The sequence below is a fragment of the Adiantum capillus-veneris genome, chromosome 11, assembly GCF_014529385.1.
Source record: "Adiantum capillus-veneris isolate H3 chromosome 11, ASM1452938v2, whole genome shotgun sequence".
Lineage (NCBI taxonomy): Eukaryota > Viridiplantae > Streptophyta > Polypodiopsida > Polypodiales > Pteridaceae > Adiantum > Adiantum capillus-veneris.
This window is the reverse complement of record NC_140941.1, coordinates 45843863-45856627: the sequence shown is the minus strand read 5'-3', so window position 1 is coordinate 45856627 and position 12765 is coordinate 45843863. Positions and strand designations below refer to the sequence as shown.

General features: G+C 43.9%; 1 protein-coding gene across 8 annotated transcripts in view; it reads right to left on the bottom strand.

The window, feature by feature from the left end:
* Positions 1-12408, bottom strand: part of LOC147447185 (two-component response regulator-like APRR2) — a 37069-nt gene extending 24661 nt beyond the window's left edge. For 2 of the 8 annotated variants that reach the window (XM_086523061.1, XM_086523064.1), the window contains exons 1-2: positions 11511-11637; positions 10630-10696 (exon numbers count right to left, since the gene is read on the bottom strand). In XM_086523061.1, the coding sequence (XP_086379187.1) occupies positions 10630-10696; positions 11511-11513 (70 nt within the window). In that variant the 5' untranslated portion in view covers positions 11514-11637. Of the gene's footprint in view, positions 1-10629; positions 10697-10792; positions 10873-11304; positions 11449-11510 lie in introns of those variants that run through there. The other 6 variants (XM_086523057.1, XM_086523056.1, XM_086523058.1 and 3 more) reach the window with 6 other exon arrangements.
* Between the last annotated feature and the right edge of the window lie 357 nt (positions 12409-12765).

The window sequence follows — 12765 nt, the reverse complement described above, 5'->3', positions numbered from 1 at the left end:
GACAACAACACAAATGTGTTCAAGATGTTTGTTGCTGAGGATAAATTGGATGGGGACAATTACTCAATGTGGGCTTACATGATGCAACATGTTCTTGTATCAAAGGGCGTTTGGAATGTCGTGCAGGGCATTGATGTACATCATAGTTCTGTGGATACAAGTGATGTTTGAGGATGTTGTAGGTTTTGGTGGTAGGGTTGCTGCTGCCAGAGTTGTTTTGCCTACGGCTGAGCAATCTCGTTGAGATGTTAGAGATGCGCAGGCTCATGCATTGATTGTGTTATCTATAAAGCGCACTATACTTCTCACATTCATTCAACTAAATCTGCAAAACTGGAGATATTCTCACCGGTTTTTATGCAAGTCACACTAATGAGGCTAAAATTGCATTGTTGCGTAAAGAGCTAGAGTCGGAGATTATGCATGAGGAAGATGAAATGCACACTTTCCTTACTGGTATCAAGGATATTAATGAGCAACTTATTTATGCATGCGGTGTCATTTTTGACAGTTCCCTTGTGTAGACTGTTCTTGATGCTTTGCCAAATTCTTACCAGACTTTTGCTAGTACTTCGAGACTTATGATCCAAGGAAATCCTAATGTTGTTAAGTTTTGATGCATTATGCACATTGCGGTTGCAAGAGTCACTTTCAAGAAAAAAACAGGGCTAAACAGTGTGCAGTTGAACAAGCCTTTATTGCTGCTCAAAGAAAAAGTGGTAATAGTAATGTAGCCACTTCTCATGGTTCTTCTGCGAGTGGTGAATCACATGTTCCTAATGCTTTTGCTGACAGCACTTTGTCTGGAAATTCTCGTGAAAAAGACAAGAAGATGCGTTTCCAATATTGTAAAGCTAATGATCACTTAAACAAGCACTGTCTGAAATTGAAGGGCAAAAGAGGAGGCTTGTTCCACTACAAGTGCAGCAATTGTAGAATCAGAAGATTGTGATGCTGATATAGATGCAGAGCGGGCATTGAAGGCAATGTCCGAAATTGAAGGCAAAAGAGGCTACGAAGAAAGAGGCTTGTTACACTACAAGTGCAGCAATTGTAGAATCTTTTGTGAACGGAGATTGTGATGCTGAATGCAGAGTGGGCATTTAGTGCAAAGTGCACTTATGATCCTTCTTTCCATGATGCATGTATGCTAGTTGCTGAAGATTCGTATGTGTGGTACTTTGATAGTGGCGCTACAAAGCACATCACTTCTCATCATGACTTGTTTACCTCTCTTAAAGCTGTTCCTCATGGAAACTCGGTCACTTGTGCTAACAATGCCTCTTATCCGGTCAAGAAAGTTAAAAAGATTGTGGTGATTGTTGCGATGGCAGTTCTTTCACACTTGTTGATGCACTTTATGTACTTGGCATCAAGAGAAACCTTTGTTTGTATCTGCACTTGGTAGACTTGGTCTTGTTGTCAAATTTGTGGATGACAATTGTACAATTCATGATCTCAGTTTTGGTGATGAAATTGTTGCATCTGGTATTTTGTGTCGTGGGCTGTATAAGTTCACTTTGTATGAAAAGTGTGAACAGAATTCTACAAATGCAGTTAAGGATTTAAAGACTGTTTCAGATGCAAAACTTTAGCTTGCCCGTTTTGGACATCTGAATTTCACCAGTTTGCTACGTTTGCATAAATCTTATATGATTGCTTCTTTGCCGCCTCTTGAAGCGCTTGCGAAGCATGTTTGAGAAGGTTGTATTTGGATAAGATGTAGCGTTAAAAGTTTCCAAAGGATGGTTCAGTAAGGTCTACATACAAGTTGTAGCTTGTGCATAGTGATGTTTGTAGGCCTATGCAAACTCTATCCTTAGGCAATTACCTATACTTTGTGACTTTCATTCATGATTACTCCAAGCATGCATGGGTGTATCCGCTTGAAGCTAAGTCCGAAGTCTTTATGTGCTTCAAGCAATTTCTGGCTATGGCTAAAAATGTCTCTAAATGTACTATGGACACCCTTCATTCAGATTGAGGGGGGGAGTATATGTCTCATAAGTTTAATGCATTTCTGGCTAGTCACGGGATAAAACACCAATGTACAGTGCGTAATGGTGTTGCTGAAAGGAAAAACATGTTGCTTACGGAGATGGTACAATGTATGGTCTAGAGTCAAGCTTTGCCACATTCGTTTTGGCTTGAGACTATCATGTGTGCTACTTATGTACTTAACAGGTGTCCTACGAAAGCTTTGCAATCTATGACTCCTTATGAAGCATGGCCTTATAAGAAGCCATCTATTGATCACATACGCATTTTCTGTTGTTTGGATTATGCTTTGGTGCCACAAACGCACTGCAAAAAATTGGATGGTAAGGTTGTCAAATGCATTTTTGTTGGTTACAGTACTGAAAGCAAAGGTTACAGGTTATACCATCCGCAAACAAAGCGTATCTTGGTTTCACATGATGTTGTGTTTGTGGAAGATTTTGTTCAGCCTTTGCTATCATGTACTAGAGACAGTAATGTAAGCTCACAGGACATTTATGACAGTTTGCTGCCAATTTTTAATGGTGCAAACTCGAATGTAGATTCCAATGAGGCAAATGTACAGCCTATGTGAGTTTCTCAAAATGTTACAGATCAGCCTATTTCTAATGCAGATGTACTTGATGTGGAAAGGGTTGAAAATGAGCAGGCTAGAGGTATGCCAAAATGGCTGGTGCATACTTTGCGTGACAGTAAATTGGATGCACCTATGTCTAGTCGTACTTGTTTAGGTTCTCGCCATGCATCTTATGCATTAGATTGCTATGCTTTGGTTGTTTCTAGTTTATGTGATGTAGAGAAACCTCTGTCTTTTAATGAAGCACAGAATTCAGAAAATTGGATGGATGCCATGCAATCGGAATATGATGCACTTGTAGAAAATGATACATGGACTTTTATGTGATTTGCCGGTCCTGGCAAAAAGGCCATTGATACGAAGTGGATTTACAAGTAGAAACATAAGCCGGATCGTGAGATTGATCGCTATAAGACTCGACTTGTTGCAAAAAGCATAGTTACATGGGACGGCGGGTCGAGGTCGGGAACAAAGACGGGGACATGGACGGGGACGGGACGGCAAAAGTCAAGAAACGGGGAGGGGGGTCGGAACGGCACAAAAAAAATTGAGTTTTTTTGGCATTTTTTGACCTACACACATGCCACACACATAGAGCATCACTTTGACCACAAATTTACACTAAATAGACCAAAGAGCACGAGTCATATAGGCGCAAATGTGCTAATAAAACATCGATGGATACAAAATGAAAAGTGCATGCCACACGGGCTCAAAAAGGACTTGGGACAAGCCTCAAGGATAACAAAAAGTACAAAGGGCTAGATAGACTCTAGAGGAGTAGACTCTAGACTCGAGAGTGATCAATGATCATCAAACTCAAGAAGTGCTCGCCTGCTAAATCTCCATATCGTCATCGTAGTCGAGGTCGTCAGCGACATATGAGGCCTCGCGAGGCTTGCATTGAGGCTCGAAGTTCTCCTCTAGCTCCTTGAAAAGTGTTTCGACCATAGATGGATTCTCTTGTGCCATCTTCCACTCAGTGAAGGGATCTGCCTTGTGTGTGACGCTCTTGGCAAGCATGTGCAAGTTAGCGCTCACAAACACCAAACCATTGGCCCTCTGAACCCCAAGGCGATTCCTCTTCTTAGAGGCAATGTGGTTGTACACACTCCATAGTTGCTCCAAGCAACTAGTGGTACATGCTTGGCTAAGGACACGAACAGCCAAGCACTGCAAATGTGGGCCATCTCCTCCATAGTCCTCCCACCACAAAACCGAGCCAATCTTGTTGCGATCAACATGTGCATCTACACATCCATAGGAGCCCTTGTTTTGCATGTAGGTGAGTAGCTCGTCTCTAATCTTGCACCTAGTGTCACTGCTAGGCTCAAGGCGCTCCAATGCAAGCCGCCATCCTTTGCTCACCTCCTTGTCGGTCTCTTGACGCCTTCCCTGAAACTCAGGGTCAAGCACATAAGCTGCCGCATGAAGTGGAGAGTAGTATCCATTCCACCTCGACTCACACAAGCCATGAATCTCCGCATGCTGAACAAGGTCAGGCATAAGCTTCTCAAGTGTCTCTATCATCCAATCAATGGCTTCGTAGACTTTGCCGATGCATGGCTGCAAGCCATCCACAACTCTAAGTAGGTGTAGAATAGGCTTGACCATGGCGTCAAGAGTCTTCACATCCTCCCACCAAGCGGCGTCGTCAACCAATTCTCGGCATTTCAATCCTGTTTTGCTAATGTAGACTTCGGCATGGCCTGGAACTCATCACTGAGAAAGAGGCCCCTTAAGGCTCCGGCACATGTAGACAAGCGGCCTAGCATAAGCCAATTGAATGCAAATCTTGTCTCTGAATATTTGAGCAAGGACAAGTGGCTCCTCTTTAAGAACTCATGGCGCACTTTTTGATGGTTGAGCACAAAGAAAACAATTTGAGAGGCATCACCAATGGTGGTTGAAATCCATGACAAGCTCCCTATGTCCTTGAGGAGGTTATTGAGGCAATGCGCCATGCAAATGTGACATGGATGCTGGGATACATGCCCTCAATGATAGCCCCGGCTGGCCTATTTGACGCCTCTCCATCTGCAACCGTACAAAGGACATTCTCCGGGCCGGTGATCTCTATGGTGCTTGTCCACTCCGTAGCAAGCATCTCGGCGGCCTTGCCACTGTCGAATGCATCATGTGACTCCACAAAGTACATCTCCCCTCGAGAGTAGGCCACCACTCCGTGGATGGACCGCTTGCGGGTGTCGCTCCATCCATCTACAAGGAGAGAGACGCCATTGTTCTCCCACAAATCCTTTGTTGCTTGGGCCGCTTGCTCCACGGCAAGCTTCTCTTTGTCAAGGAGGGTGGTGCGAAGCCTCTCCGATGAAGGTGGCACATAAGAGGAACCATATTCCCCTATTTTCGTAACCATGGTTCGAACGTATGGAGACCTATCCACACAAATAGAGCATGTCGTGTTAGTATGGAGATTCGAGAGTCGAGACCCCATAATGAATACAAAATGGGAGATTGCAATGTGCATATGCCAAGGGAAACTCATTGCAAAGCATGTAAGGCAATGTAGTTGTGGAAGAAGAATCGGGCAACTGACCTATCCACCTCTTCCTTCAATTTATGATTCCAATTTTCGTTGAGGGTGCTTTGGCGATGCGCAACGGAAGAGGACGGTGTAGATGCATTTGTCTTGAACGCTTGAAAGGTGGAGTCAAGGTTGGCTTGCTCTCACAAAACGGAGGGATCAACGGCAACAAAACGGCCCCTCTTGGCCGCTTCCGTGACCTCATACACCGTGAGCTTCTCAAGAAGCTCCAACCTCTTCTTGGGAGATACTCGAGGATAAAACTTCACCTCGTGACCGGGTTCATGAAGAAGATGGGCTCGCACCTTGTTTGCACCACCCGTTCTCCTGTACGGGCATAGCTTGCACGTCCATGGTCTTGCACCGCCACCTTTACCACGCGTAGTAGAGTCGACTTCATCCCACCACCACCATGTTTGCACGGCGGGCCTCCTTCGAGAAGAGCCGGCTTGAGAAGTGGAGTTAGCTTGAGATGACATGATGGTGGAGAGAGAGTAGAGCTGAGAGGAGAGCTTGTGTGGAGAGAGAGTAGAGGAGAGCTTAAAAGTTGAGAGGGTAGAAGAGGGAGAGAGTGGATAGAGAGACTCAAGGGTAGAGCTTGAGCCATGAGCGCCTGTAGGTAGACCGTACACGGCGTAGAGTCTAGATAGTAGACGGTAGAGAGGAGAGCCTTCATTGAACTTGAGAGAAGATGAGGCCAAAGGGTGCTTTTATAGGCTCCCAAGGGCCAAAGCCCCCCAAAAAAGTAGACGTTTGTTGCTACTGTCCGTTAAAAACGGTCATTTTTTTGAGAGTTGAAAAATTGCCCGTTCCCAGCCGTCCCCCATCCGTCCCCGGCCCGGTTACGCCCGTTCGTCCCTAAGCCTCGTCCCCTCTGTCCCCTGTAACTATGGCAAAAAGTTACACACAGCAAAAAGGCATAGATTATGAATAGACTTTTGCTCCCACTTGTCGTATGACTACTATGCGTTTTCTATGTGCATTGGCAACTCATTTTGGATGGGATGTACATCAATCAGACATTGTTATTGCTTTCTTGAATGGAGACATATTTGAGGAAGTTTATGTAATGCGGCCTCGCGGTTTTTTCAAGAAAGAACAAGAGGATAAAGTGTGCGAATGTAAGAAATCTTTGTATGGGTTGGAGCAGTCTCCCTTGTGCTTAGTATAAGAAAGCTGACACTCATTTGGTTAAACGAGGCTTTCATAACAATCAAACAGAAAGCACTTTGTATTTTAAGCGTGAGGGTGATGTACTTCTTATTGTTGTTCTATATGTGGATGATTTGTTGTTCACTGGTCTGAATGAGACACATATTGTTGAATTAAGCTTGATTTGAATGCTACTTTCAAGATGAAAGATTTGGGGTTGTTGCATCATTACTTGGGTATACAGTTTAAATAGTGTAATGGTGGTATTGCCTTGTGTCAAACACGTTACATAGAGACATTGCTATGTAAGTTTGGACTCGAGGACTGCAAGCCTATTTCCACCAAACTATTGTTGGATGCCTTATTTATGTATGCAATACGAGGCCGGATATTCAGTTTGTAGTCTCAGAGGTTAGCATATTTATGAATAGCCCAAGGTCTAAGCATTGGCAACCTATCAAGCGGATCTTTCGCTACTTGAGTGGCACTTTACATCTTCGTGTTGTTTTATGCCAAGGGGAGAACATGCCGCCAGATTTATATGCTTTTTTGGACTCACATTGGGCTGATTGTTATAAGCGAGTGTCCATGAGTGATTTTTGTTTCATGCTCGGCAATTCATGCATATCATTGTTGAGCAAGAAGCAACCTACTGTGGCCACTTCCAATTGTGAGGCTGAGTACAGGACAGTCTTCACAACTAGGGTTGAGTGTGTATGGCTCAAATGCCTTATGGCTAATTTGGGTGTTGGACAGGACATTGCCAACACCATCTACACTGACAGTCAAAGCGCATTGGTAGTTCCGAGGAACCCATTTTTTCATGCTCGCACAAAGCACATTGAGGTGCATTGCCACTATATCAGAGAGAGATTCTCAGTAGGAGAGACCAGCTTGGCTTATGTGCGAACACAGGACAACCTTGGAGATCCTTTCACAAGGCATTGTCTCGTGAGAAGTTCGAAGCTTTCCGCAAAGCTTTGGGCTTACTCCCCTTTGTGGATTGATCATGTCCTGAAAGCATGGCACTTCCCTATACTCTATGTGCCAACTCTCATTCACCGCGTCACTCCCAGGGGGGATTTGTTATCATACATATGTGGTAGTGATGTGTGTGAACACACTTAGAACAAGGGGCATTTTTCCCCTCATTAGGAGGTTTCTTCCTCGTGCATTGTATATACGCCCATCACTCTAGGGCTAACTTATCTTTCATTTGTGCACTAAGCAATACACTCTTTGTCGCGTGCCATGAGCTTCTTCTTCATCTTCTCCAAGCTGTGTGTTTCCCTGCAACCCTATTTCCAACAATGATCAGATTTCTAGCCTCACAGGAGGTTGGTTTGCATGGCCTACAGTTACCCATTTGGGAAGAGGAGCTTTTGGACACTAAGATGACTCAAGCATGTTTTTGGAGGGTTGTGAGGCCAATTTGCACAGGTGTTGTAACAAACTTGGACACCCCCAAGTCAAGATTCTACCACGACACAGTAGAGATTCACTTTAAAACAGTTCACAAAAGACGATACGGCCTGGCGTAGTTCCGTGCCAAGGTATTGGCTCCAAAGACTGGCACCCCTTTCGGTATTTCTTTTCATATTAATCTATGTGCAAAGTACAAGGGAGTCCGCAAGATCTCACACTCAGACTCTGCGTCCAGATGCTCTGAGTAATGAGGGCCCAACAGACATATTTATTCTTACAAGGGATGGCCAAAAGCAGAGCCCCAAAATCAATTAAAAATAACTCAAAAGCTTTTGAAACTCAACAACTTTATGTCCAAAATCTGGCAACGTAATTTTTGAAAATCGTACGGAATGCCACGTCAGCAGACCAGCGGAAATTGCGGACGTCCATACAGTTTGACACGTGTCAGCCTGGAGGTTTGCCACGTGTCACCCAAGAGTTGTCCCAGTATGATGCCTCAAATGTAGCTGAAGCTACAAAGTATCAGATTGGTCAGCTCTCTTCTTTGGTTGCTAGAACACCAATTTTCACCTCAATTTTCAGTAGGACTTCTCAATTTTCTATGTGGAAACCCACCCAGTCACACCTTTACCAAGCTCCTCGAATCTTGCGGTATTTGAAACAGCCAATCGTTGGGCATATGGTATACCGCTGAAAGTAAAGAGACTCTATGATTTCTCTTTGAGGATGGAGTGATTCAGATTGGGGTGGAGATCCATATTCACTATGATTGAATATAGGTTAACACTCTTCTTTTGGATTAGGAGCGAGTTCATGGAGCAAAAAGAAGCAACCCACTATTTACCTTGTCTTCCACAAAGGTCGAGTATCATGCTGGTTGTAGTGCTACATGTGAGTCTGCTCAGCCTCGGAGTTTACATTTGGAGATTGGTTTTACCACAGTAGACCACCAAAGTCTATTAGGACAACCAAAGTTGTATAGTTGTTGCACCGAACCCGGCATTTCATGCCCGGACCAAGCATATCTAGATAGAGTGGAATCTTCACCAAACCTCTTCCAAACGAGGTGACACCATCCCTGCACTAACTTCCTTAAATTGATTCCCCATCTGGGAGCTAAGAGGGGGTGTTAGAGTTTCAACTCTTGTCTGGTGGTTGCTCCATATCTCCCAAGAAGAGATTAGGGATGAGGGATTTTTTGTGGCTATGTCCAGCCATAATTGAGGTAGACGTACCCTTTTGGTCGCACATGCCAATTTGGTGTCCACTCAGAAGGCTGGCAGGAGGGAGGACCCTGTTCTTAGGTCCTTACGGGGTCAGAGGTCTCTGGAGTCTGTTAACTACAGTCTTCAGCCATGTGTTACTTTATGATTATTGGTATAAGTGTGCCACTTGACACAATTATGATGAGGTGACATATTTTATGGCTTGAGTCCTTTTATTAGAGGGCGCCCTCTTTATAGCGAGTCCCTTGCCCCCCTTTTGTATCAGTTGTGTCTAACAGAGCATTGCCGGCATTTTTGGGTCCTGCACTTGCTCAACTCACAGATATGCACCCAAAGACATGAAAATCTAGGGCATGCTAATAAAAATGCATAAATCTGCCAATACATGGCCAATATACTGCAGAAACAAAGACTCTAATGAACAAGGGTCCTACTATGGTAGGCTGGCACATACATTGCTCAACTGACCATTGCAGTACGTCTACCTCACATCCGGTCACGCACAGCCACAAAACAGCCCCACTCCCTGATCTGCTCCTAGGACCACTAGACAAGGGGGTGAAAGTCTAACATCTCTCTCTACCTATCGAATTTGCCTATCTTCTTGAGAGATCTTCCTCTCCATCTGTCTGTATCACTCTCCTAAGAGATTTTAGAGCAACCGCCAGACAAGAGATGAAACTTGAACATCCCTATCTCTACCAAACGTGTCTACCTACTTGAGATCTCTCTCTCTCTCTCTCCTCTTACTCTATTTGAGAAAAGCACTACCACACATGGAAAGGAACAAAAGGATTTGTAATTGATAGATCTACTCTAGTCTACTTCCTCTACACCTAACAAATAGATCTACTCTAGTCTACTTCCTCTACACCTAACAAGTGAGGACAACTCATCCATACCTTTTCGTTAGTTATGGAAATCCTAGTAAAGCCAAGGTCATCCATACCTTTTTGCTAGATATGGAAATCATCTGATAATCACCTTGTCCCTCACTCTTACAGAGTGGATTTGGCAACATTGGTCATGCTCAGTGTTCAGGAAAAATGTGTCTCAGCTTAATATCGTGCCATTTTCAATTTCAAAAAAAAGCCCGTTGATGGCAAGGGGAAAAGGAGAAGAGAAAAATAGTGTAAAAACCTGAAAAAATAACCTAATTTTCTAAAATTTCCTCTAGACAAAAACAAGGAAAGGAATTTTGTATGATTGGAAACATGATTTTTCTCGAACAATGGTCCTGCTACAAAAGCCCAAACGTAGGTATCCAAGAAAAGGGCAAGAATCACCACAACAGTATCTGCATGCATACCCAAATAAATCCAAGAAAAGCCAACATATCACGTAGACCACAACTATCCTAGCAACCCTCCCTACCTAGGGATGAACCCTGAAAAGGGCTTGTTCAAACTACCAAAGCTCGTATCAGAAATCTATTCGTCTAGGATGGTCATGGAAGAACTCCACTGACTCAGGACTGATCAGTACAAGGAGATCTTTAAGTGTCGAGAGACTCCAGTGAGGAGCATTGGAAAGAGCTTCTGCAACATCCACTCCCCTTTACCATTGGGCCAGAGACTCATGGTTTCATTCATTTCTTGGTGTAGGCTATTAGGCAGCCTGTTCGCACATTTCCCTTGCTTGAATCCTGTAAGAGCTTAGAGGAGTGAACCCAGTGTATGCAAGAATAGCTAATCCATACTTACTGATGGTAGGTACATGTTTCGAAAATGACATTATTTTGCAGCTGTCCAAACCGTCATTCTCTGCAGCCTGCATCATGCAATCAAATCAAAACGGTTGATGGCATGCACTCGATGTAGTGTAGTACTAGTGCAAGGACTCTTCAAGTTTTCAGCACATTCTTACCTCCACTAATGCTACATGAAATGTCCGTGTACAACTTACAAATGCTGCACATGCATCCTCTCCAGAAGAGAAACTTGTCACTAAGCAAGTCATCAGGGAAACGAAAGAAAAACTTAGTCATCTCCAAAAAGAATACAAGCGCGAATCCAAACGTAAGCACATGATACAACTACTCAATTTGTCACCATCATTCTCTTTTACATTGCTCTATCAAGGAATTTTTACGCGTAGTTGTGTGAGATTTGATTTTGAGAATGTTCAAATATTTTTCTGATGTTTCTCTAACGACAGTGCAGAGAAATCATGACTATGCAGCATATGTGCAGCTACTATGTACTCTTCCTTCTTTACAAGTTGGAAGCGTGTGTTTATACTGATGTCATGATTTGCTGACGGTCCGGACGACGCTCAATGCATACATAGCCTGGTACCAGAAAAATGTTCTCATCCATTTCAAAGCAACAGGCCTCTAGAGCCTTGATCAAATTTTGAAAAGGGGTGTCTCAACTAACCAGCATGAGCTATCAAACAATCAGCTGTAACTCCAACAAAATTTCTGGTAAGGAGTATTTAGAGTGCAATCAAAATTTATAATTTCTAACAGTAATTAATAGAGTGTGGCCATTTTGATGCTAGGGTATTTGATAACAGAAATCTACATGCTTTCACCCTTAACTATCTAGACTAGCAAATTCAGGACAAGGAAAGTCTGTCTTACCATTAAAATGAAAGCTTTCCAGCTTGCATGTGATATCTTGCAGAAACTGTGTGTCGCTGTCCACGACAAGAACCTGAAGGCCTTTGGGGAAATTGGGCCATTGTTGAAAAGCGTCTGCAAAAGTGCTCATGTTTTTGAATCTTAAGCATCACAAAGCGGCCCGGAAACGATAATTGCCCATCTGCAGAGCCCTTTGACAAATGTGTACTGCCATCCTCCTTAAAACAAGCTAGTGGTTGCATGTGAGCACACTACTAGCACGCCGGCATTACTGCGGGAATTCCGTCACAAAAAGGAAAAAATTTGCACAGAGCAAGCAGAGTAGTTTGCTGAGCTGAAGCGAAGCTTCACAATTGGTTACATCTCAGAGTGATTATTGGTTAATGGTCTCAATCAAAGGGAGCGTGGGAAGAAATGCATTGGTGGGTCAAGCAGAGCTCTTTCGTTTTGTAAGTACAAGTATATACTGCCCTTTTGTGAGTGTACGGGCTTTGGGGGTTGTTGACTGCTACTTTGTAGTGAGTGAGTGAGAGTGTGTGTGTGTGTGTGTGTGTGTGTGTGTGTGTGTGAGAGAGACGAGAAATGAAACCGTATAAGTGCGCCTAATTCATGTCTTCTAGAGAGCAGACAAGCATCAACTCTCGTATGTGTGGCTTATGCGAGCGCATGTTCCATGTGAGATCACAGAAGCTCCACAGTTAAGGGTGGGCCTTAAAGTTGAAGGAGGGAAGGCGCAGAGCAATGGTGATGGGTGAGTTAAAAGAGAGGTGAATTGGTGATGGTGTGCGGAGAGGGGATTCAACCAAGAGTGAATGGACTGCGTGAGTGATGAAGACTTGAGAAGTGAGGTAGGTGGGAATGTGTGTGTGTGTGTAAAAAAGAGAGAGTTGAGCTGATGAGCTCGTGATTATCGTTCTAGGCAGGACTCTATCCGGGACTGGAGGGGGAGAGAGAGAGAGAGAGAGAGAAAGATGCCGGGGTGCCCAATGATGGCTATTGCCTATTGACTGATGGGCATCGGCGCCTTCCAGTCTCCAGAGTCCAGAGAGAGAGAGAGAGAGAGAGAGAAAAAAAGTTCAGAATCTCAAATTCTCAAGAGTCAAGGCTGCGAAAAGTTCAAAGTTGAAACAAAGAGAAGAGATCGGAGAGAGCTAATAGGCGACTGAGCACAGAGAGAGAGAGAGAGAGAGACACAATGGTGAGGCTTGAGCTGATAAATAGAGAGAAAGAAGCTTACGATCGCGGAGGTGAGAGC